Here is a 25,089-nt window from a genome sequence, read left to right as displayed (position 1 = left end):
ACTGAAAAAAAAGAAAACCCTGAATCTTTGATTCATTTGAATGTCCTCCAGGGCATAATAATTGCACACCACTAAAATGATATACACAAAAAGACAAAAAGACAGGGACAGCCTTCTTTTCAGAATAAAATGAACTGAAATGTAAAAAGAAAAAAAGTTTTGTTGTCAGATTATTATATTTACAGTTTTTTTTCTTTGATTGAATTTTGAAAAAAAGTGCAATAATATAAAGTATTCCAAAGAAAATGTTGTGTCAGCTAATTAAATGAACAAATAGTTTTAAACTCAGTTATTATTTTCATATTAAAAATCATGATTGTATTTAAAAGGTTTATAATCTTAATCCAAGTTTTTAAAAGTAGCCCATTACTTTTTGATGCTATTACATCTTAGTTACAGTAATGTTGGGGAAGTGGCTTACTTACTTAAAATGACAGTAAATATTTAAATAAAACTATGATATGAGTATATGGTCATTTATTTTCCTTTGTTAGACTTATTAGATAAAATAATTGACCAAAAATTTGCACAATGTGTTTATACAAATTATAAAATAGGACTAAGATTTTTAGAATAAAAAAACAACCAAAAATTAATTGAAAAATCTAAAATTTGTCATTCATATCTTTAAAATTATGTCATTTTAAAACTGATTGTGACTTAAATTGTCAATGTTTGTCTTACTAATAAATATTTGCAAAATTATTAACAATGTACAATTTTTTTAAACACTTTTTTCTTCCAAATGGTTAATAAGTGGTGAATACATTGCTCCTTTTAGGGAAGTTCTGCCATCATTGTGCATGTTTGATAGTAAAATGAATGTGAAGCATGTTGGTTTGTAAAGAATTGTAAAAGTGTGCAGCAGTTATCATTTAAAACAAAGCGCGTTTAAAGCTCACAAAATTAAGGAAAGGCTATTTCCAGGTCTTAAATGAAGGATTTTGACCATTTTAAAAGAATAAAAGACAAATGTAGCATATATTGGGTTAGGGGGCATATAGTTATGAAATGCAACATTGTTTTCTATCCAAAGAGAACATCAAAAGAGATGCTTTGTGTGAGCAGGCACTACTTTGATACGTGACGTGGATCTCTCAATCCCCCTCCATCCATCTCTCGTGATGAGATGGATGATGGTGACAGTGCATGAGAGAAACAAAAAAGGGAGGGAGGAGGAGGATAATACCTTCTGAATACATGATGAAAGTAGTCATCAGGCTTAAACTGACTGGGGGGCAAGTGGCATGTAGAGAGCGTGCATGTGAGTGACACTGAGCACCAGCATCCACTTTGCCCCTGCAGCAGCTCTCAGCCGCTGCTTAGTAAAATAAAAGCAGGAGGAAAGACACAGTCAGATGGAGTAAAGCTCCGTCCGGTCCAGAATATTATTTTTTTTACCGACAAATTTAACAACTTGTTCAATGTGCTCTGTCTGTTGAGGAAGAAAGAGGATGATGAACAACGTGACAGACAGTGAGGAGGGAGAAGGAGGACCCAACAGCCAGGGTGAGTGATAAGTCCATTCACAGACTAATGAGGGAGCAGCATGTGTCCATGCGGGTGCATCACTTCAAGTGTGCTTTAGTGTCAGAGTGAGTGTTGGGAAATTAAGAAGAGATTATTGAGATTATTTTAAGTCATTTTTTTAATCCTATAATCTTAATGTAAAGAAACATTTAAAAGACTTTTATAAATCGGTTGTTAAGGCTTTAAAGCCTTTTAAACTAGCTGTCAGAATTCACTCTTCAATTGGTATAAAAAATGTAACCTTTTGAATTAGTTTTATGTTGCTGTCACTTCATAGTTTTTAATTTTTGTTAGAAAAAAAGAGCTCTTTGATTAAACAAATTTTCAATTTCCTTTACCTGGAGGCTAAAATAAAAGCAAAACATTTCCAAATATGTTGAGTTCTGAAGGAACAAGTCATTATTGTTTGGCCCATTCTTTGTCTTTGCCCATTAAGAACTTCTGCCTGAGGACTTATCTGCCTTTTACTGTATTACGAAACAAGTCTGCAGTTTGAAAGCATGAACCTTGTTCGGATGGATGGATGGATGGATGGAGCTGAAAACAACTGGAAAATGATCGGAAACTGTTTGGATTATGTGGACCAGATGGTGCAGATAATCATCAGTCATGCCAATGCCAAAATGTTGACAGCTTTTAAAAGTGTAATGACATCATGTGTGAATGATGAAAGGCCAGAGATGAGGATCTGAATATGCTGTAATCTAATAACGCTTACAAAGATAGATCTAAAAAAAAATATTCAATCACAGTGGACAATGTGAGAGAAAAAAAGGCACTTTGTTGCTTTGCTTGAAAAACATTAGGACTAGCAGCCCAAATAAAAATCTGTAAAAACACAAATTCTTTGAAACAAATTCTGTACTGATGCTTTTAAACTTTTTTGAACACCCACGCAAAATTAGATTACAGTCAGTGAATTGAGTGAACCCCCCCGAGGAGACAGTAAGTCCCTGCAGGGGTCTAAATGCTCCAAATACAACCATTTTAATATTCTCTCTGATTTTCTTTTTCTGAGAAAAATAATAGGTGAGGTAAAATAACTTTGATTCTTCTGAGCACAGGGACCACTGGCTTTCACGGGACTCTTGATTACAAAGAAACATCGACAAGCAAACATGTAAACAAACACTCATTTAAACAGTCAACTGTCAAAAAGTGTGCATCTGAGTAAAGGCATTTCACTCTGTTATACAATAGTGTTTTAGGAACATATAACTGTTCAGCTCAACCTAATATAAAACATGAACCACTTAAATATTCAAGCAAGTCTTTCCCAGTGTAGATGCATAAACAATGGTCTGATTTATGACCTTCTGAAGATCATCTTATTCCATTTTTAATTATTTTTTAAACTTTTGATTAGTTGTCTTATAAAATGGGTAGCTCTATTAACTATGCATGTTAAGCAATCCTGCAGTTTGTGCCCTTCACTATTCCAACCACAGAGCAGAGAGGTTTAATCTGTTTGCCAGATGTTGATAGCTCAGCCACATGATGCATAAATCTAAATCAATCTGCCTGATTGCCCATACGTTGATGTAGTTAATGCAGAATCAGGTGGTGAAGCAGATACCGCTGGGGGCTATTGTCGAAGCTGTTAACAATGGTTTTCTGTTGCCACAGTTCACATGTGTTATCAGAGTCGTACAGTCCAGTAACTAACCTGGTTAGTAGTAGTTTCTAAAAGCTCTCATCAGAATGTGTCGCCTTTCGATTGTGCTCAGCTCATCATCAATGAACACTGATGCTGCCGTGTGTCTAACATGGCATTAAGACAGTTTAAGCTCCAATTCTTCCTTTTTAAATAGGTTACCATGGCAGCAAAAAGGCATGAGCTTGAACATTGTGCCCAATGTAAAACTCTTCTCTTAATGCCATTTAAAGGATTTCAGTGTTGCTATTAAGATGTGTTATTTAGACTGACTCATAAGAAATCAGTACTTATTGTGGGATTCTTCTTTTCTTTTTTTGACAATTACAGCACACATTTTGTTCTTCTGCAGTGTAATATTCTTGTCTAATGTTTTATTTTTAAAGAACTTCAAAAATCTTTAAAAATCTTCCAAAACTACTAAATGTATTAAAAATTATATATAAATATATATATATTATGATGTTCTCCCAAGTCCAACCAAACTGCAGCGCTGGGGTTTATCAGAAACGACGGCATGCCAGCTGAGCCAGAAGAGAGGCACCCTGGAATGCATCCTTAGTTCTTGCTCGAAGGCTTTGGTGTAAGGACGGTACCCCTGGTGTCACGACCAGGTCCTCAGGGCCATGGCAGTCACAGTCAGCACAGCACTGACCAACTGCAAGTACCACCTCCACCTCCAAGCAGTCTGTCATCTTGGTCAGAACTGGGGAGAAGACATGACAGCAGCCAACCCTGCAGGATTGGCTTCTCACCTCTGCACAAGACTGGAAACTCCAATTCAACCTGGGAAGACAACTTGAGTTCCCAGAATACATCTCACGCCCAGACATACTGTTAACATCAGTCATCAAAGCAAGTAGTCCTGGTTGAGCTTACTGTCCCCTGGGAAGACAGAATGGACGAGGCCAACAAATGCAAGACAGCCAAATACCCCGAGTTGGAGGCCGAATGCCGGAGCAATGGCTAGAAAGCCTTCTGAGAACCTGTTGAAGTGGGGTGCCTGGGTTTTGCTGGCCAGTCCCTACCACGCACTCTAAAACTCCTTGGGATAGAAGGTCAGCTATGCAGAAGAACCTTTAAAAACATCACTGAGGCTGCGGAGAAAGCCTCAAGATGGTTTTGGATCAGGACCTGGGATCCGTGGAGTAGTGGGCCACCTGGACACAAGTCGGGGGCTGTTGATCCCTGGCTGGGTCGCCTGAGCAAGGGTGTTTGATGATCAAAGACCCGAAACACCCTATGACCTCGGTTCATCGCTGATTATGTGAAGTAGCACCTTGTGGTTTCAAGAACTACATACACAAATGTATATATATAAATTAGATAGTTTTACCATGTTGGTAAATGTTGTGATTTTACATACAGTTTAAAAGGCTAAATCTACAATACATAAGCATATTAGAAATGTAAATGCTGATTAAGGCTAAAAACAATTTTAATAAAACTAGCAAACAAATATGTCCCTTCAAACTAATTATTTTTTACTTGTTTTATTTTGGAAATGTATTTAATGAACGAAAAAAAGCTGAAACAGGTAGATTTGAGTTTAAAAACATAATGTCAGTTAAATCCTGATAAACTTGGGTACTGTTAGTGAAGGTGTTTGGAGAATTTTCTTTTTTCAATTCCCTTACTCGCCATCTGTTGTATTTCTATATGAAGGTACACCAGCTTTCTCCAATAAAAATGCAGAAAATGCATTCATGAAAAAGTTAAGAATGCTGTTTCATTGTCTTTATAAAAGCAGTATAACCTTTTTGCCACAGCCCTTACTTTTTAAGCAGAAACACACTGTACTGGGTCTGCATCTTGAGTGAGCCACAATAGTCACGCCACGCTGCAAAGAGGTTTGTTGTTTATGCAGATGATTCTAATCTGGTTTCAGGAGTGGGTTGATTTGTTCCTGGTTGTTTATTTTGTTCTTTGCATGAAGGCAGTGGGGACAGACTCCAGATCCCCTGCTGAATCTGCACATGATGAAGACTTAAGTGCACAGTGCAAAGGTCATAGCAACAAACTGCATTGGATTTTTGCAAAAATATATATATATTTTTATAAGAAGACAAACATGATTACAATCTGTTTTACAGTTTTAATACACAGTATTAGCTTTTCTTTTTTTTTAAACCAACATACAGTATTTGTTTGCTTGTTTGCTTTGATATGAGGTTCTGCGGTGCATTTTACCACAAAATAAACTCAAGCACCTCTTTGAGGGAAGTTTGTAAAGCATTGGAAAATAACAGCATCAGATAATATAACACACTTAAATAAATCATTTATTCCAAGTGCAATGACCTCTCCAAAATTAGAAGCTAAATTGATGCTGGAGAAGCAATTTGCAGCCTATCAAGCTGAGATGGTTAAATTGATTTAAATATTAAGGCACTCAGTCTGCATTACAAAATGTCCCAGTGGATAAACCATCAAATTAGTTTCCAGAATTGCAGAGGAGACATTCTGACATGTTTATCAAAAGGTCATAATGTGATTAGCTGCTGAAGTAATCTTAATGCGGTAATTTAGTGTCCGATACCCTAAAAGGGACTATATTAAAATACTTTTAGATAATAACCTGAAGACAGACAAATTTAGAATGAAGACGTCTGGCCCTGGCCAAACAACTCGTGGACATGGATTCCACTTGTGAAGTGTGGTGGGTATAGCTTGTTCTGTGCAAAATAACTAAATTTAAGATTATTTAAAAGAATGGAAATGTCGTTAAAGCATGGTGAAAGCAGGGGTGGTGCTAGAGGGGTGGCAAAGGGGGCAGCGTCCCCCGCCACCCAATTTTTGAGTCAGTATTAGTATCATTATTGACAAAAAATGAACTAATCATCAATATCTGCTTCTGTAAACACTTGTAATAGATCCTCAGCTAAAGGAAAAGGGATAAAAAACTGTTTGAAATACGTATTTTTTGTATATAATGGCCTCTGCTGTTCCCATTTGTCACCCTTCCAAAGTCTTCTGCCCCCCTCCTGCACCCCATGTGAAATGTTCTTAGAAACTCGATTCGGTGATGTGTCACGATATTTCACTACTAAAAATTAGTGAACATTATCAAGCATTATGCAGAAAGCTAAACAAACTAAAAAAAAAACTGTCAATTAAGCAAATTACTTAATCGAATTAGCCTTAATTCCCAGGTTACAGCAGGCGACGTGAAAATTAATGATGGTTAGGCCGTGCTGCTGTTGAGGCTACGCTGCGGCTAACCAAAGCATTCCTCTCCAATCTGAAGGTTAATTTTTTGCCTTTCTCTATGGACTTCAGCAGCTGCTAGATAATCCTCTTGAGCTTGTGTCCTATTAAGCTTTAAAAAGCTGGTATGAACTGTTCATTTTTAATAACCATGTCACATCAAGGGTACAAATCTCCCCCCATGCAGCAATGCCTTTTTTTTTTAACTGAACATAGTTAAGCTGCCATCACGGCATCAATGCTAACACTCTTCTATCAGCAAAGTCATGTTTTATTGGGCTCAATTGTGTTTTATTAACAATAGCATTTCCTGAATGCTCTGCAACTTCATGGAAATGGAGTTTAAGGCTTTATTACTCTACTGTCCAAACTTGAAGATCCTGAGAGTAGCGTAGATCAAAATTTTAAAAATATCTTCATGAAAGAGAAGGTTCACCTGATTGTACCCATATCTATGATTGAGTGAGCACCAACTCACTTATCCAAAAGAAATATAAAAATATGCAGATGACACCATTCTTTGGACTTAAAAACTAGAGGGAAGGATCAGAGATAAAAGAAAAAAGTTATCTTCTGTGGAGGGAGAAACTTCCTAGGAACCATAATTTCCTGATTCTTATTTACAAAAACATGCAGTGGTGGAAAAAGTCATCAAAGAGCTGTGTATTTCTCAGTACCCAATGAAAAAAAACAGACTAAGCAAAACTTCGATAAAGACTGTTGTTTATACAGTCAATTGGACACATTTCAATGATGCGGTGCTGTCTAAAGCCTGACTGAAATCTGTCTAAGAGGCCGTTTGGATTCAAGAGATAGTTCAGCTGGATCAAAACAGCTGCTTCTATCACTCTTTCAATAAATTGAGGATTTGACTTGTCAAACATGGATGGATTCAGGGCGCCTTTTTTAGAAGGGCGTTAGTTACTTCAGCTTTGAGCCATGGTGGAAAAACACCTGACTAGAGAGGGCTGGTTATAATTTTAAAAAGATTATTTTTTCTGGGCTGTTGAAAGAATTTTTTAAATATTTGGTTGGCAAAGTGGTTGAATTGAAAGTTGAATATTTTTTTCTAAAACTGTCGTCAAGTGTTTCATGCACTGATTTCATTTTGACCTGATTATTCCAGCCAGGCTGCAACTGAGGTCTGATTACTTTTGTGATGGATGATTGTATTGTTTTTCTGATGTGTATATCTTGAGTATTTTGTGCTTTTTCTCTTGAAAAAGAGTCCAAATTCTTGACATTTTTTTAAATTAGCAGATAATTTAGTTGATGGATTTATGCCCTTTCAGTTTTTGTTTGTGATCCAATAGAACTATTTTCCTGAGCTTTTCTCCAGTCAGACATGGATCAAACCTTCTCAGGTGCAATCATGTTAATAAGCTCCCAAGTCCTGCAGTTCTAACCTTTACTTCCCTCACAATTTTCAAAAATATTATTTTCAATAATATAAACATTCTTTTTTAAATTTGTCCATCAATTTTTATTTTTTTCAAAAAAAAAAGGAAAAAGCTAATCTAAAATTAGAATTTAGTGTGCATAAATCAGTATTTATTTGCATTTTAACGACACAAATAATGATTTTAAGGCCATAAATTTGACTTTTGAGTGTATAAATTAGCATTTTATTTACATTTTGTGTGCACACAATTGTATTTTTAAAGGAACTGATTATCATTTTAAGGATCCAAATTCATTTTTTTAGGGTAAAAATTGGTATTTTACAGCATTTTGAGGGCACAATGTGTATTTTGAGGGCAAAATTTCAGGGAAAATTTTGTCCTTTGAGGACAAATTGTGTCAAATGACAATTAGCATTTTATGAGGGCACAAATTGGCCTTTTGAGGCTTAAAAAGGTATTTTGTGAACACAAATGAGTAAATTTGATGTCACAGAATACTGATTTGTGCACTGAAATGACTAATTTGTGCACACAAAAAGCTAATTTGTGCACAAAAATGCTGATGTTTATTGTACCTTAAAAATGCTAAGGAGTGCTCATTTCTGCATACAAAATGCTGATTTATTCTCACAAAATACTAACTTGTGCATACAAAATGCTAATTTGACAAAAAAAAATTATAATTTACACAAATTCTTCATTTAAGGGGACTTTTTAAAGTCATATCCATTGCAAATAAGGAACAGATTGCACGGTTCAGTTGCAGCTCTTTAAACCCTTGTCACACTTGTGTGTAGTGACGATGAATATATCTCAAATTCAAATGAGACATGCATAACAGTGACCATGACTACTAACAAAAGACTGTAAAGAGCTTACTAAAATATTAGTCAGATGTTTACGAGAGTTGGAACAAATCTTACGGTCAGCACAGTCACAGATGAACAAATGAGAAAAGTGAAAGTGATGAAAAAAATCGATGTTTATGGAAAGCAAATCAAGAATTTGTGAAAAGCAGTAATAATGAAGTATGACGGTGGATTTATAGGCTTTATGAGTGAAAACACTCTGTTCCCTCTCAGACTGTTAACATGATAAAAATGCACCGCTGTCTTGCCAGAAATTGTTGGATGGTTCCTTTTAAAAAGGTGCAAAAAAACAAGGGTGGTGATGTCAAATTCTCTTGTGGATTGTGATGCAGATTTTTTTCCAGAGCTGTAAACAAAGATGTCAACAGCTTTAGAGCAGCCAAATTCTGAAAGTTGCCAATACACAAGTTAAAAAAAAAATTAGTCCAGGTAGTCAGATCTCAAGAGCTGAGACAGTCTGGTGAAGAGATTACAGGCTTACAAATGGGACCCACTCAAGGATGCATAGTATCCAGATCCAAGTCTTCCCCAAGAGCATGAAGGACAAGGAGCATCCCGGAGCCACTGTTTTTAATATTTTTTTCCTTTTTCACAGTTTCTTTCACAAAATACCTGGAGCTTGTGCTTCAGCTGGAACTTTATTTTACCGTTGTCCCTTGCTCTTTCATTTTCCTGGTCCAGATGGCTTTGAAAATCCCCAATTCTACTGCTGACACATCACTATTGAATACTTTGCTCAATAAACTACCTTCCAGCCAAAAAAGCGGTGTTACTGTTTCATAACTCTACAGACTCTGCAACAGATCAAAGTTGCTATTGTATTGCAATCAGTGGAACAGCTGGCTCTTGCATTTACTTTAGCCCCATCTCTGAATAAATGATCTCCAGCTCTGTCTGGTAAAATAAAGAAAAGAAAAAAACTGTAACCATACTCGCCAAAAAGTGGTAATTTTAGGAGAAAATTAAGCAGCAGACTGGATTGTGCATTTAGAATTATAGATGGTGGGGTTGATTCCCAAAGTCAATTCCTTGAGTTTTGATGCAGCTGTGATGAAGTTGGCCCTCAGATAAAGTGCTGTGCAACCAGATAGAGCCAGATGAAGGTCTTCCAGGGATGGATTTGTGTTTATGATGCTCATCTTCTTTAGTTTAATTAATTAAACAAAATGGAAATGATGTTTAACAACTAGCTTTGAAGTTTGGAGTCAGAAGCATAACTCTAAACGTGCATGTTAGATCAGCAGTAGGGTTGTTTTCAGTTATCGGTCATAAGAAGATCAGCTCAACAATCAGAAATGTACAAACCAGCAACCCATACGGCATGGTCAAACATCGCCCAACTGAATCAAAACCAGAAGGAAACTTGCCTGACAGAAGGCAGGAATGCCTGAAGCAAGGAAGGATTACAAACTGGCAAAGGATGAGTTAAACACACTGACTCGTACACAAAGCAGACATTTGGATGCATGTCCAACACCCAAATCTGTTTAGAATATTTATTGATAAAATGTCTCAGTGCAGCCAAAGGATAAAAGAATTCCAGCCCAGGGACTCAGAATCTCCTCTCTGCTAGTTGCAGATGATGTACTGTTGTTCACTTCCTTGAACTGTGACTGAAAATGCTCCTTGTTTCAACTGAATGCAGCGCTGCTGGAATCAAAATCAGGAAAAAATTCACAATGGGTTGGTAAAACGTTACCGTCTCACCTGAAGCGGGTTCTTTTGTAAGCTGGAGATCAATGAGCAGGGAGCTCTGCCATCAAATCCACGATGTGACTCCAGGGATTCAGGCTCCATATATGGTCGGTTTAGTTAGAAGAGAGCTAATTTCAGGTGGTTATTGTACATAAGAACATGTTCTTAATAATTTACCTGGTTAAATATAAATAAATAAAAATAATCCAAAAGGCAAGACTATATAGCCTTGTTTCCACTTATTTCCGGTCTGGTATTTTGAGTGTTTTCACTGTAAAATGGACCCATGGAACAGTACTGAACCATACCTCTTGGGGGCCATAGAAAACTAGAATGGGATGGTTGGGGCGTAATCACAGTTACAACACACAATAGAAAATTGACAACATAATTACAGATTAAAAAAAAGCACTACTGTCACATTTTATAGCCTTTCTTGTTAAACTAAACTAGTTTTTCAATATTGAAATTGGTTTTCAGGGAAGAAGAAATGGTTTGCTGCACATTGGGCTTTTAGACTTTGTGTACTAAAGGAAATATACTTTCTTTCAGGGTAGGTAGATTTCTGAAGAATGGTAGAGGAAACCTTTAGGGATTACTGACCAGACAGAGGCCTTAAACTTCTCAAGACCCTTAATCCTAATATATTGTCTAGAAAAGTTATAATATGGATCACTTTATGACCTCGGGCAAAAAAAAAAAAGGATTGCGTCTTGAAATATAATACAGCTTTGCACAGTTTTCTTTAGAGAAAAAGAATACAGTCAAGCCATAGAGATATATTTGATTTATTCTTAACATGTAAATTACCCAAGCTATGACATGTTGTTGCTTCATCATGATAAATCTATTAACCGTACATAAAGTTGTTTATGTCTTTTTATTATCATGGGGTTTATACTTCATATCCTACTTCACATAGACTCCTAAGACTGACATGCATTAAGCAGATGCACAACTGCAGTAAATTTGTAGTTTATATGTTTTTATTGTTTCCAAAAAGTAGACAGATTGAGTGTGAGTTTAATAATAAATCTTCATTTTTGATGAACAAATAAACTTTATTATTTGTTGCTTTACAACCCTCATAAAGTATCTGCCTACTCCTGGAATCTGCGCACAATCAGAACTGGAAAAAAAAGCCCACACACAATGAAGTTGAGAGAGGACATGTCCGATAGTTACACATACATTTTCCCAGCATTTGAAGAGAGGCTTTACAAAATAAAAGTACTAGTATTTCACTCGATTAATTAACGGCACCTGATCTTCTGACATCAAAACTGCAAGCAAAAAGCAGAACCAGTGTAAGAAAATCTCCCAACCTTGGAAATCAAACAATTTAATCAAAGGTTTGGTCATTTTGGGTCAAAGCAAAAGGTAAATATGTTTAAAATCTCTCCAGCCCAACAACTTTTTCCCAATCTCTCTGAAGGAGGAGCTGTGCAGACAAATGTCTAGTGACATTACTGGTAAAACCGGCCCTGCTCATTGGCCTGTGCCTTTGCGTCTAATCAGGCCAATCCATGCCTGGCTAACAAGATTTGTTTTCACCTGAAATGCTTCTCTGACGATACACATCACATTTTTCTCTTCACTGGCTTTGGAATTGATAAATTAATAGTTTTTGTCCAGTCTTTAGGTCTGTGGAAAAGAATGTCCTGTCATGTTTCTGAATCAAAATCTTAAATTAGATAGCATATTATATCAACAGGGGAAATATATTGTTTATATACAATCTATTTAAAAATTATTTGCAAAATCAATGTATGCAATTTTGTTTAACAAATTGTCAAGATAAACAGACAAGTATTAATTTATGAGACTCATTCAGAGTTTTAAAAAATCTAAATAAGCATTTTTGTCGTTCTTGCATTGCATAAGAAATCCAAACTCTTCCTACATTTTTATTACTTTTCACTGTCTGTACGCTCTGTCTGTTTTTATGATAGTTCCTGCTCCAACTTATAAAGTTAGTTGTCTGGTTCTTTCATTTTCCTACATTGAATAACAAAGCCTTGCTCCAACCATGTTCTGAAGTATTACTTTTATTATTTAGTCACAACTTTAAGAACATCCTGTTTAATTTGATATATAAGATTACTCTGGACAATCCTCATTTTGAGGTCAGATTGAAAAACACTAATCAACGGCTGACTGTTCTTCCTTCATGGTGCCCTTTCCAGACAAATTATTGAGTTTTAAAACTTGTTAAGTTTGATAACCTTGTTTAATAATATTAGGGTAAATGTTTAAAATTCCATTTACGTCAGCCTTACAAGCATCTCAAGTCGACATTTCTGACATCTGAATAAACAAGTACAAACAAACAGTGATGAGGCAAATTATTTACTATGTACAGAAATTGTATAATTTGTGGATTTAATCACAACACTAGATGTTTGTTTTTTTGTAAAATGTAGTTAGTTCTGATCATTTTTTTTAACTATTTCAAAAGAACTCTCAGTGGTTTTTTGATCATGATTGTCATTTTTTTAGTCAAAAAAAAATTTTTTTAAAACTTTTTTTCAAGGACAGTTTCTGCAAGTTTATTAGAAATTCGTCTCTGAGTTGTGGGCAGGAGTGTTATCCCAGAGCAACCCCACCACCCTTCCCATCCCCAATGCTAAGAACTCTGTTTATACTCTCTCCCGCTAGCTTACAGCCTCTCGCAACCAAAACCTAACATTACAGGTTCAACAAAAATAGCAAGAAATATTAGAGCTATCCAGCCGTAAAGTTTTCAACCAACCCAAGTGAAGAAAACAAAGACGTACATGAATCTAGTCGTCTAAGAGTGGATGCATAAGAATGGACCCAACCATTGTATTTTCTACGACACAAAAACACTCTTTTCGAAATACCTTTTCTCTTTGTATTCTCCTGAATTTACAACAATTTGAATAAAGAAATACTCAAATGCATTTTAACCTTAATTTTCTTTACGGTGTATATATCATCCATCATAAGAAAAATACCACAAGAAAATGTTAAAAACACTGAAAACTAGGGTTGGGAATCACTAATAATTTGCATTATCCATTCGATTTGATTCACCAGAACATGGATCAGTTTAAATCCCATTTATTAATTTATTCCTTATTCTTTCAATCCTCTTAATTAAATTAGATTTTATTCAATTTACTCTGTGTGTTTGGGGGGGGGGGTGTTCTGAAGATATTTAGATTAATCTGATACAGTTCACATACTGTAAATTGTATTATTGAAATTATAATGGGATTGTTAATAGCATACAGTGTTACATAAATGGTGAAGCTTCAACAATTGTTCTGCCTCTCTTGTAGGGCGTTTCAGTTTGGCCACTAGGTGGCGATCACGCTACAGCATTACACCTTATTCCAGAAGAAGAAGAAAATTTGAGCAAAAAATTTAGAGATTTAGATTACAAATAGTTACTTTAAAGGGGCCATACCAGGAAAAAGCAACTTTTTGAGCTTTTAAGTGCATTATACTGTTCAATCCTCAAGAACCCCAAAGTGGTATTTTGATCAGTTCAAGCATTTTTGAGTAAAAACCTGCGCTCTCAACAACAGCCTTTAGCCATGAAAACAAGTGGGTCCTCATGATCTGACAACAACAACGTGAGATAGCCCCTTTCAGGAAGAGTCTGCTCTGCCAGCACCACCCTCAAACACTAACACTCAATTTCTCCACAGAGCTAGTGGTGATCAGCAAAAAAACGTTCATTTTAGATGCAGAACACATTTTACAATTATGTCATGTCTTCGATAAATTTCAGCTCAAACAGGTGTTTGTTGCTTTAGCTGTGGGGCTCCTTTAAGACCCCCCACTACTAAAGGCAGATATATGGTATGTGCATCCATCTTTGAAAAAGTTCGGATACTGATTATTTTTGTTGGAGAAACAAAGAAAGGCTCTAGGATGACGTCATGAAATGGGCGGCAGCCACACGCAGCGGCAGGCGGAGCTTCGGAAATCGAGTCGTTTTACTTCCGGATAGGAAAAAACTCATGAAAAATAACTCATATTTCATACATTTCATAAACTAAATGTTTTTTAGCGTTCCAAAGATAATATATGATAATATATAGGGATATAGTTTACTCTGAAAGGCTTAAGAAAATCATGGTATGGCCCCTTTAAAAAAAATTTCCTTAAAAGAGTTTGGAAAATGTATGCCTATGAGTATATAAAGATGTCAGCAGTGTATGTTGAGGTTGAGCGAGCGTTAACATTAGCCGTCCTAATGGAGACCCTTTTATACATTAGCATCAAGCTAGAAGACATTAGCATTATGCATTAGAACGATATCTACTTGTATGGATCGATTATTGATCTATTAAGCTTAGATCAATTCAGATTAATGGATTTTTATCAACCCAACCCTACTAAAAACGCAATTTTCCTCAGAGTGGGTCTTTAAAAAAAATCTTTTTATTGTTCAAAACAAAAAAAGGTAAATTTTAAAGTGAAAGAAATGTTGTCACTTCCTGTCAAAAAGGAATAATACATTTTACATGAATTCGATATTTTTACAAGAATTTGTCGATTGGATATACCTTTAAAAGATCTCTATGACACACAAAGATCAGGAAAATGGCATACAGAGTTCAGGCGTTTACAAAATCTGAACAACATGGAGCAGAAATGTTTCTAATCTAGTCTGCAATGTAATGTGTCTTTTCAAGCTTAGTCTGTCCTTCAGTGGATTATCAGATGTGTGCGAGTATTTTGGCAGGCATTGGATTCTCTTTGCTTTAAAGATTAGCGAATAACACTGCTCTGGCTTTAGGAGTTTAACAGAGTTCTTGATTGCTTTGCAGATGCTAATGTTAGATCTCAAGTTTTTCTTTCAATAGCAGAAAATTGATTTTATGCAAATATGATAGATTTTTCTCATGCTTTGAAAGCAGTGGTAGAAGGAAAATACTTTTTTCTCATTTGAGCATTGCAAAAGTTAACGTCCTTTTTTGTCATCTCTGTAAAAAAAACTTCCCTTGGAACTGAAGCTACTCCTGTAATCGATTATAGTATAGAAAAGTAAGGTATTATACCTACTATTTATTGTTTGGTTCTCTTAAAATATTAGTAACGCACTCATACACCTTCACATATTGATGGCGACTCTACTGCAGAACACTGGCGCAACCACCAGAGGCAATGTGGGGTGGAGACAAGGAGACACTGAAGTAAACATTTGTGTTTCTGGAAAACCTCTGAGAAACTGCAGAGCTATGATCAGTTTAAACTAAACATCAGTAACCGGCTATAGGAGAAGATGGCTTTTGTTACTGGCTCCTAAATTTACTTTCATTAAAAGCTGCATCTCTGACATCTGTGTCAGCCTCACGGTTCAACAGCTCATAGATCTCATTAAATATGGAGAAAGTTCTGCTTAATTTGTTATTTTTTTAAACAATTATTTCTCCAGGAGATTATCTGGATCATCATTAATTTTGTTTTTAGCTTTCAGTAATTTTTCTTTTTTGTGATGATCGCATCTTCTTTGATTATCCTTCTAATTTCTTTTTTTCACAAATGTGTTCCACATGACTTTCTGTTTTCTTGCTTAACGCTTTTGATCCATCAATGTTGCCAGCACATAAATAAGAACCTGAAACTTGTGTATCTCACAACCAACAGCCTTGGAACCCCATTTGTGACCACATCTCTTGAGACAAAAAAAAGAAAATATATCTGGGATTTCAGGCCAAGAATTCCTATTTCTGTGCACAGCCTCATGCTTTGACACAGACCATTCTGAAGGAGTAAATCATACTCAAGCAGTTGTTGATGGTTTCAATACTTGGTTCTGGAAAGAATATTTCAAGTCTGTTGGTATCCCTGCAACATTTTGATTTCCAACCCTCTCAGATATAACAGGTCGATACTTGAGATGCAAGAAAACATTAAAAATGTGGAAGCTGGTGTAAAACCCACTCTAAAGAAAATTGTGTTTTTTATGTTTTTAACATGTTCTTGTGGCATTTTTGTAATGACAGAGGACATAAATCAAGCTAAAATTTGCATTTCTTAGTATTTCTTTTTTCAGATCTTTGGGAATCAGGAACAAGAAGAGCTTATTTGTGATATGAAAAATACGCTGGGCGACCCACCAGCTCACTCCTCCACTGATGCATCCACCCGTAGACAAATAGATCCATGTATGTCTTTGTTTTCCCATCTGAGATGGCAGCTGGCTTCTAAAGAGTTGGTATATTTTTCGCCATTTTTGTTAGCCTGGGAATGTTAAGTTAGAGTTGTGAAGGGCTGTAAGTTAGCAGGAGAGCTTTTAACAGATGGGTGATGGGAAGTGGGGGCGAGCTTGCTTCACAGCAATAGTCCCGCCCACAACTCAGGAGTGAATTTCTGATGAACTCCTGCCGCTCTGCATAACTATGTCATAGAAAACAAAACAGTTTTTTTTTTTTATTTTGGCTAAAATTGGCATAATCATAATTAAAAGACCACTTTTACAATAATTCAAAGCATAAACTGTAGTAGGTCAATATTTTACTCCTTTTCTTTTTTTTCACTGGGCAAGTATTTTTTGATGCATCAATTGGTCGAAACTCCTTAAAACTGCACCAGCATGCACAGCCAGTAATCAAATCCCTACTGTGCGTTTCTACATCAAGAAAAGGGTTGACCCATGCTGTCCTTGTTTCATGTGTTTCAGGAGATGCAAATCCTAAAGAGAGTAGCCCTTTCATCAACAGCACCGCAGCCACTGACGTGGAGAAGAGCCAGCAGTATGACGGCAAGAGCATGGCACTGTTCGAGGTGCGGTCAGGCGTGCTGCATGAGAAATAAGTTCTTACTTCAGGAGTGGTGCAGATGCTTGGATGCTGTCACAGGTTCCCTGGTGGAATGTGAAGAATGTGTTTGTGTTGCAGGAGGAGATGGACACCAGTCCAATGGTTTCCTCTCTGCTGAGCACTCTGGCCAACTACTCCAACCTGCCAACCGGCAGCAAGGAGCATGAGGAGGCCGAGAACAACGAGGAGGGCCCACGCCCATCCAAAAAACCTGTCAAGGTAGATCGGTGTAAAGGTTTTATCTCCATCAGTGTAGCTCAGTGCATTTGAGGCTGCAGAAAAAACATGTTCAGGCCGCAGGAAATGTTTTCAGTTTTTGTACAATATTTAGATTTGATTAAACATTCATTGTGTTTAAAATGCATAACAGTGTAGCAGTTTATATCAGATGTATTTTTAGCCAGAAAACTACAAACTACAATTATCAAAATATTTAGACAGAATATTACTGTTCATACTTGATTGTATTTTATTGATTGAGTTTGAGATTTAATGAAAACATAAATGATGAATACATGATGCACAGAAAAGATTGGGTTGTTTAACTGTATTGAGTGTTTAGTGGTCTTTGTGGTGTGTGAACACAATTGTCAAACCATAACTGTTTCTTCATGTTGTGCCTGATATCTTTCCAGATTTTTCCCATAGGGAGGAAAATAATTATTTGGTATATATATCAAATAGAATCCCTGTCCCAGCAGTGGGTTTAAGATGCTGTAAATCTATCAGGGCTTTGACAATAGCACTAACAACCCAAAACACACATTAAATAACGCATCAAATGTTTACTGCAGATTGCATGGGTCACACAAGCATCTCGGCTGTTAAACCAGCAAAGCTAAGGATTAAACAGTCAACTGTCAGTCAGAAACTATAAAAACGTTGATAATAAATCAAAAGCAGAGAGTTAAAAGAAAAGAGCTTCTGTTGTAACATATATCTGTATAGGGGTAAATGAAGGCTGCCTCATTCATGTAACTAAGCACTCGTTCACAGCGTTTTGTTTGTGAATTGACCTTATTTCATTTTTAATTTGGCTTTAAACCTTAAAAAGTGAGGTGACTCTTTATTTGTAACCTGAAGGAGGCACTGTTGGTTCTGGTAACATGTAGCATGTGTTGGAGGAATCCTTAACTTCATACTGGCTTTAAAACTGGCTTGTGGAGAAAAAAAAGTAAAAAACAAAGAATAAATATGAGTTCACCTCAGAATCACGGAACAGTACACAGTCTGAAGACAGGCTGCTGGAGAGGGGAGCAACAATGAAAATCCAAAGCTACTTTTATGATGTTAATGGAAATTTTGTTTCTATAGAGAAGAGACTGATATTAATCCTTTTTTCGAAACGTTTCTTTGTTTAAGTAAAATCTTCAACCTATCTTCTGTTCTTTTGCTTTTTTTCAGGCACCACAGCTGGGCACTCTGATGGGAGTCTACTTGCCCTGTATCCAGAATATCTTTGGGGTTATTCTTTTCCTGAGGATGACGTGGATGGTTGGGATTGGAGGAGTCTTTGGCTCCTTCATAATCGTTTTCATGTGTTGCTCCACGGTGTGTTAACCTGCAGAAGCTCCCGAGCGTTGCAATGCCCGTATAAAATCACACCATTCTCCTTCTCATGCTTAACATTAGACGGAAAAAGACAGTTTAAAATAAAATAATAAAAATTCTGACAACATAAAAAAGGGGGAGAGCATGAAGGGAAATGTTTGAATGAAGCAAGTAGCCAGTAAAGAAGTTTTAACATGTGAAACACAGAGGCTACTTTTATATAAATTCAGGTTTGAAGTACTCTCTTATAGCTATTAAATCTCCTATAATTATTTTTGTCATTAATTTTATTTAATTTAAGTAATTAAAATAGTAATTTTAAGCAAAAAAATATATTTTTTCTAAGGTTCTTAGCAGCTTTGAATTATTATACTGCTTAAAATAAATAAAACAGAAGAACAAACCAATTTATTTAGTTGAAACTATTTCAGCTTGAACTGCTTGTCTGTAGTTCTGTATAGTAGAAGGCAACCAAGTGGAATTAAAAATGTTCAAATGTTTTAATTAAGTGTTTTTAGGCAATTTTTTGGTCACTAAATAGCAACTGTGTTTTCATTTTTTTATTTACATGTTTTATTGGCTTTTGATTCAAGTGTTTTTAACAAGAAAAAGTTCATTTATTTGTCAATAATTGAAGGAAATTTTACTTTCACATCTCGATTTTAAAAAAGTAATAGTTTTTTTTTTATTTATGCATATTGAGCAGTTCCTTGGTTGACATGTCCCAATAGTTTAAATGGGATTCACACATATTGCCTCATTTATCTTACAGATAAAAAGCAGTGAAGTATTGAAAAGCAAATAAATTTGTCATGCAGGCCAAAGCAGTATTATAGTTCTTTTGTATTATTCTTTTGAAGCCGATGAAATCCAAAAAATAGATCATATTGAACAAATATAGATGCAGTAGAACTGTCACCCGTAGAGCGTTGTTACATGACGAATCTCTCACCTTTTTTCCGTTGACAGATGTTTCTGCTCCATTTACCATTCATTCCTTAAACTCACAGAATGGTAGAGTTTGTTTTCTTATCTGCTCTTTGCTGCTGTTTTACAGACCATGCTCACGGCCATCTCCATGAGTGCTATTGCAACGAATGGCGTTGTACCAGGTGAATGGAACATCACCTTTGCCTTTTTTATCCAACTCATCAGCTGAATAATTCCTGTCTGTTTGTGACTTACAGCTGGAGGCTCATACTACATGATCTCTCGCTCACTGGGGCCTGAGTTTGGTGGAGCCGTTGGGATTTGCTTCTATTTGGGCACAACATTTGCTGGCGCCATGTACATTCTAGGCTGCATTGAAATTCTTCTAGTAAGTAGACTCGCCCTTCGGTTTTGTGTTTCTGTGCTTGTTTTCCTCAGTTGTGATTTTTATTGAGAACACTCTCCGCATTAGTATTTTCATTTGAGTGCTGGTTTCCTTTGTAATAAAATGGCAATATGGGGTTTAAATGCAAATTCCCGACCTTCACATTATCCCATATTAAAACGCAAACCATGAAACAAGTTCTGTTAGCTGATGGTATATCCTGACTTTATCGCAGATTTATTAACTTATAAACTTTTGTTTTAAGTTTTATATCAGACAGGGCAAATGTCAACATTCTTTTTTTTTATTGTTAATTATTAACATTCCTGCTGAGTGCGAATAAATGTGTTTATTCTCAGCAAAACACCATTTTATTTTATTTTATTTGAAACCTTTATGAATATTATAATTCTGAATTTTCTATTAAATTGCATGCAGCGTTGATTAGCACATTTTGCAGCCTGTGCGTATCCTGTTTGTATTCAGCCCCTGAAGCATAAAGTCAATTATTGTATTACTTACCAATGCACAGAATAGTTTTACATACAACCTCAGACATTCATGCACACATCAGAAAGTTTCACATTTCTTTATACAATTTGTGATTTAACATTAATATCTCACTATATATTTCTTGGTGAATTTTATACTGTCAAATATTTTAGATGTTTTTGATTACTGCTTCTAGATGAAGAGTAAATCTTTACTTAGCTGTATAATGGCTGTAAGCCATAACCTAGTTTTTCTTCTTTTTAAGTTTCAAAGTCATTACAAATATCTGATGTGCCTGTCCACGTAGATATTTTAAAAATCACATTATTTAAAGTGCTTTCAGATTCAGAAAGACTTTTACTATTCCTGTTTAGAGATTTTCTTTAAAATCACAACATTTTAACTCTACTTAGTACAAAATAGAGGCCCATCACCCCGAGGTTAAAGTAAGAACTAAACATTCCTGACACCTTTGCTTGTCAGAATTTAAAGTTGTGTCATCTGCATATATCAATTCCTGTCCACATTTTTTGTTACTCCTCATATTTACGTTCTCAAAATGGTTTTATTATACATTGTAGTAAAGGCTGAAACAAATCAGTTGAGTCAGTTTTTGGTTAAATGAAACTTAAGAAACAAAATAAAAGAAAAAGCTAATTAGACATTTTTATAAACAGTGTAGAGAATAATAAACAGAGAAATGCAAAGTTATCAAGTGATTTGATTTTCAGTTTTGTTGCTCTTCCAGATTTACATCGTTCCTCAGGCTGCCATCTTTAAACTCGAGGGTCTGGAGGGCGCAGACGCAGAGATAGCGCTGCTCAACAACATGCGAGTGTATGGCACCATTGTGCTGAGCTTGATGGCACTGGTGGTGTTTGTGGGAGTCAAATACGTCAACAAGCTGGCACTGGTCTTTTTGGCCTGCGTTATCTTCTCCATTCTAGCCGTTTACGCAGGAGTCATCAAGACGGCCCTCGAGCCTCCAACCTTCCCGTAAGCATCTTTTACTACAGACCCCTGATCTGCTGGGATGCCGAATTTAACCAAATTTTGCTGTCTTTTATTTCAGCGTTTGTCTGCTCGGAAACAGAACGCTTATCTCTAAAGGATATGATGTGTGTGCAAAGGTGATAGAAATAGACAATGAGACTGTTACCACCAAACTGTGGAGTTCCTTCTGCGATTCGGATTCCCTTAATGCCACCTGTGATGAATACTTCATCAACAACAACGTCACAGAGATACAGGGAATCCCAGGAGTCACCAGTGGTATTCTAGCAGGTAGACTTCAACCATTAAGACTAACATCCGTTTATCTTTCCTCAATCTCAATAGTTATCCATTGTCATTGTAGAGAACTTGTTTGGGTACTATCTGGAGAAAGGCATGATCCTGGAGAAGCGTGGAGTCTCCTCCACTGTGGATCCTGACAGTCCCACAACCAACAGCAACCGCTATGTCCTGGCAGACATCACCAGCTTTTTCACCCTGTTAGTTGGGATATACTTCCCATCTGTCACAGGTCAGAAATGAAAACACAATTACATTGCATTTTGTCATATTTTTTTCCTTGTTCATGAAAAAAAAATAAAAAAGATGCCCCAATAGATTCAAAAACATCTGCACTTCCTCACCCCTACTGTGAAACCGCTTGCTTCATGTGATAGTTTCCAGTGCCATTTGAAGCACAGAATTGTAATGCATATCGAGATTAGATCGCATGCACATCTGCTTTTCTGTTCAAGGCTTTATTCTCTCCAAAGAAATAATGGAAAAGCCATAAGTTCATCTCACGAGAAAGCCAGGTGACTGGAGTACATAAACAAACAAAAGCAACCCAGTAATGAATGGAGGTCGAATTCTTAAAGCTGAATGCAGCTGAGTGTCTATCCAGCCGGATTTTAGATTTAATTGGTTGTTTCTAAGGCACATAGAGGTGTTGCTCAAACCTTTTCAATTGAGTCAATATCAAGTTTTTAAAAAGTTGATCAATCCACTGGTGAATAACCACTCGCAGGTAGGGGCAGATGTCTGATAAGTGGTTCACTCCTCCAAGGAAATGAGCAAGAACTGAGACATTGTCAGACAACAGATGAAAAAAAGGAATGTCTCCTTTTGGAAGAGTGAATTTCTGCATTTACAGCTTGTATTTGCTGCCGCCAAGTGGACAAAAACTCTCCAAGTTAAACTTTCAGAATGACTGAAGTAAACAAGTTCCACATGATGAGAGTTTTGTAACTTACTTCATGCAAAAAAAAAAGAAGAATTGAGAAAGCAAAAGAGAAAAAACAATCCTGTCTATTTTCGGGGCAATTCTATGCTATAAAAATCCCTTAAGATTATTTTAGTGAGTGTTCAGTTTATGTGTTTTATCTTTGACTGCCTCAACCTGAACAGCTAGTTTGAGACTCTTTTCTTAGTGGTTAACACTCTCGCCTCGCAGCAAGGAGGCCTTGGTTCAAATCCCGGCTGTGTGTATTGTCTGTATGTTCTTCCTGTACATGTGTGGGTTTTCTCCAAGCACCTCCCACAGTCCAGAAATATGCTTCATAGGTTCATTGGTTACTCTAAAGCAGGGTTCTCAAACTCAGTTTACCCCTGGGTCACTTAAAGGGTAACCAAACCTTAAATCAGCTTTTTTTTTACTGTTGATCTCTCTAAATGGGACTTTAAGAGTGACTTCCGTTGATTTTTGCCAATTGTTTGATAAATTAAAATAAAATTGTTTAATTCTTAAAAAAATAAGTCAAAAACTGTCAATGTGCTGCCCCCTGAAGGTTGAATTTTGTGGTTGGTCAAACAATGTAAGTTTCAGAAATCTCACGTCATGATCAGCATCTGCAGTAATGTTAACAGTCCTGCCTCCAAGCTCCACCCCTCTGACTGGATTTTCACATTTCAGCTGTGGGTGGAGTCAGCCTCCAACTTCCCTGTTTGGCTACCATTTAAGGCTGAGGCTGGACTTTATGGGTTTCCATTTGCGCCAAAAATATGTTTTTGCATCCACTATCCATGTCTTTGGTCCATTGTCTATGTCGACTAAACAAGTTTTTTGAACATTTGTTCATCTCTATGTACTACTAAGCAATATCTTTTGCGTGTCCTGTGAAATGACAGGAGCTAACGACGCTAGCAACTGTTCCTGGGGACTTTTCTGACAACCAGATCCAACAACAATAGCAAATGCAGTTATAAGCATAAGGCAAGCTGAAACATCGCAAAAGAAAATACAAAGTTTTCATTAAAGAACCGTGGACATGAAGAAGATATTGTTTAGTAGACATTGAACCTAATATTAAGGTGGGGCCTGCAAAATATCAACTTGGGGGCCGCTAGTAGCCCGCGGGCCGCCAATTTGAGACCCATGCTCTAAAGTGTACCTAGTTGTTGATGTGTGAGTGTTTGTGTGCCCTGCGAAAGACAAGCGTAACATAACAAGTTGAGAAAATGGATGGACTTGCGAAATGTGAGAAGAAGTGAGAAGAAATAAAGGTCATGATTCCCACTAGTAAACTCATCAAACTCATCTGTCGCAGGTATCATGGCTGGCTCCAACCGCTCTGGTGACCTGCGTGATGCTCAGAAGTCGATCCCCATCGGCACCATTGCTGCCATCACCACCACTTCAACTGTGTGTATCCTACCCCTGTTGATGGACAAGATAATGAAATAGAGATCTACTTGGGATTATTGTCCGAAATGGGTTTTGTGTAGGTCAAACATATCGACACTTGTGTGCCTTAACGAGTGTTTTCCCTCAGACATGTCGTGTGTTGTTCTGTTTGGTGCTTGTATTGAAGGAGTAGTATTGCGAGACAAGTAAGTCTGACTGAGCAATTTTTTTATGTTTCTGCACATTTTCATTGATTTTCATTTAGTCATCTTTAATTATTTTATGCTCTTTTGACAGTTTAACATCATCATGATTATGATTCCAGTTACTGTTTAAGTTACTGCTTCTTTTAACAAGTTTCCTGATGCAGAAATACCAGGCAGTGTTCTCCAATATGCAAACGTACACTAAATGATGGCGCTTACTCAAGAAGTAATAATCAACTTCATTACGGCAACAATTCTAGATTTCTGCTTTTTTTTTCCAAATCCAAAAATCAAGAAAAACAAAAAAACAAATTGTTAGATTTTGTTATAATAAGGTTGAAGGAGAATATTGGGAGTTTCTGTGAAAAGTTTGAAAAAATATTCTCTTTTACAGATCTTAGCTTGAAGGTCTTTCTCAAAACTTGACTTTACAAGACAACAGAAGACCATTATGACGCATCATGGTCTCCGTCTGACTCTGAATAGATGCCGATTCTCTTCTATCAGCAGGAAAACAACAAAGAACTTAAAACAACCCACCTGTTTCAGTCTGCCCATACCAAAATGCAAATTTATGGAAATAAAAATGTTGCCAATAAAACCATTACCAAACCAAAAAAAACAGCACAACTGTCTGTGTCTATATATATATTTCTCAAAAATCTTAACTGTTAGGGAAAATCGGTTTTAAACTTTTTAAATTAAAACTGCCATTAATGAACTTGCAGTCAATGTAATTAACATGGATGCT

General features: G+C 36.4%; 1 protein-coding gene across 2 annotated transcripts in view; it reads left to right on the top strand.

The window, feature by feature from the left end:
* The first annotated feature begins 786 nt into the window (after positions 1-786).
* Positions 787-25,089, top strand: part of slc12a5b (solute carrier family 12 member 5b) — a 37,851-nt gene continuing 13,548 nt past the window's right edge. The window contains exons 1-11 of one of the 2 annotated variants that reach the window (XM_036212780.1): positions 787-1,509; positions 17,020-17,123; positions 17,237-17,377; positions 18,563-18,709; positions 19,767-19,821; positions 19,897-20,027; positions 21,265-21,512; positions 21,589-21,800; positions 21,874-22,041; positions 24,056-24,154; positions 24,281-24,338. In XM_036212780.1, the coding sequence (XP_036068673.1) occupies positions 1,455-1,509; positions 17,020-17,123; positions 17,237-17,377; positions 18,563-18,709; positions 19,767-19,821; positions 19,897-20,027; positions 21,265-21,512; positions 21,589-21,800; positions 21,874-22,041; positions 24,056-24,154; positions 24,281-24,338 (1,418 nt within the window). In that variant the 5' untranslated portion in view covers positions 787-1,454. Of the gene's footprint in view, positions 1,510-17,019; positions 17,378-18,562; positions 18,710-19,766; positions 19,822-19,896; positions 20,028-21,264; positions 21,513-21,588; positions 21,801-21,873; positions 22,042-24,055; positions 24,155-24,280; positions 24,339-25,089 lie in introns of those variants that run through there. The other variant, XM_036212779.1, reaches the window with a different exon arrangement.

This window comes from Oryzias melastigma, linkage group LG7, assembly GCF_002922805.2.
Source record: "Oryzias melastigma strain HK-1 linkage group LG7, ASM292280v2, whole genome shotgun sequence".
NCBI classification, from domain to species: Eukaryota; Metazoa; Chordata; class Actinopteri; order Beloniformes; family Adrianichthyidae; genus Oryzias; species Oryzias melastigma.
Note: the sequence above shows the minus strand (reverse complement) of the source record. Positions and strands in the feature narration are given on the sequence as shown.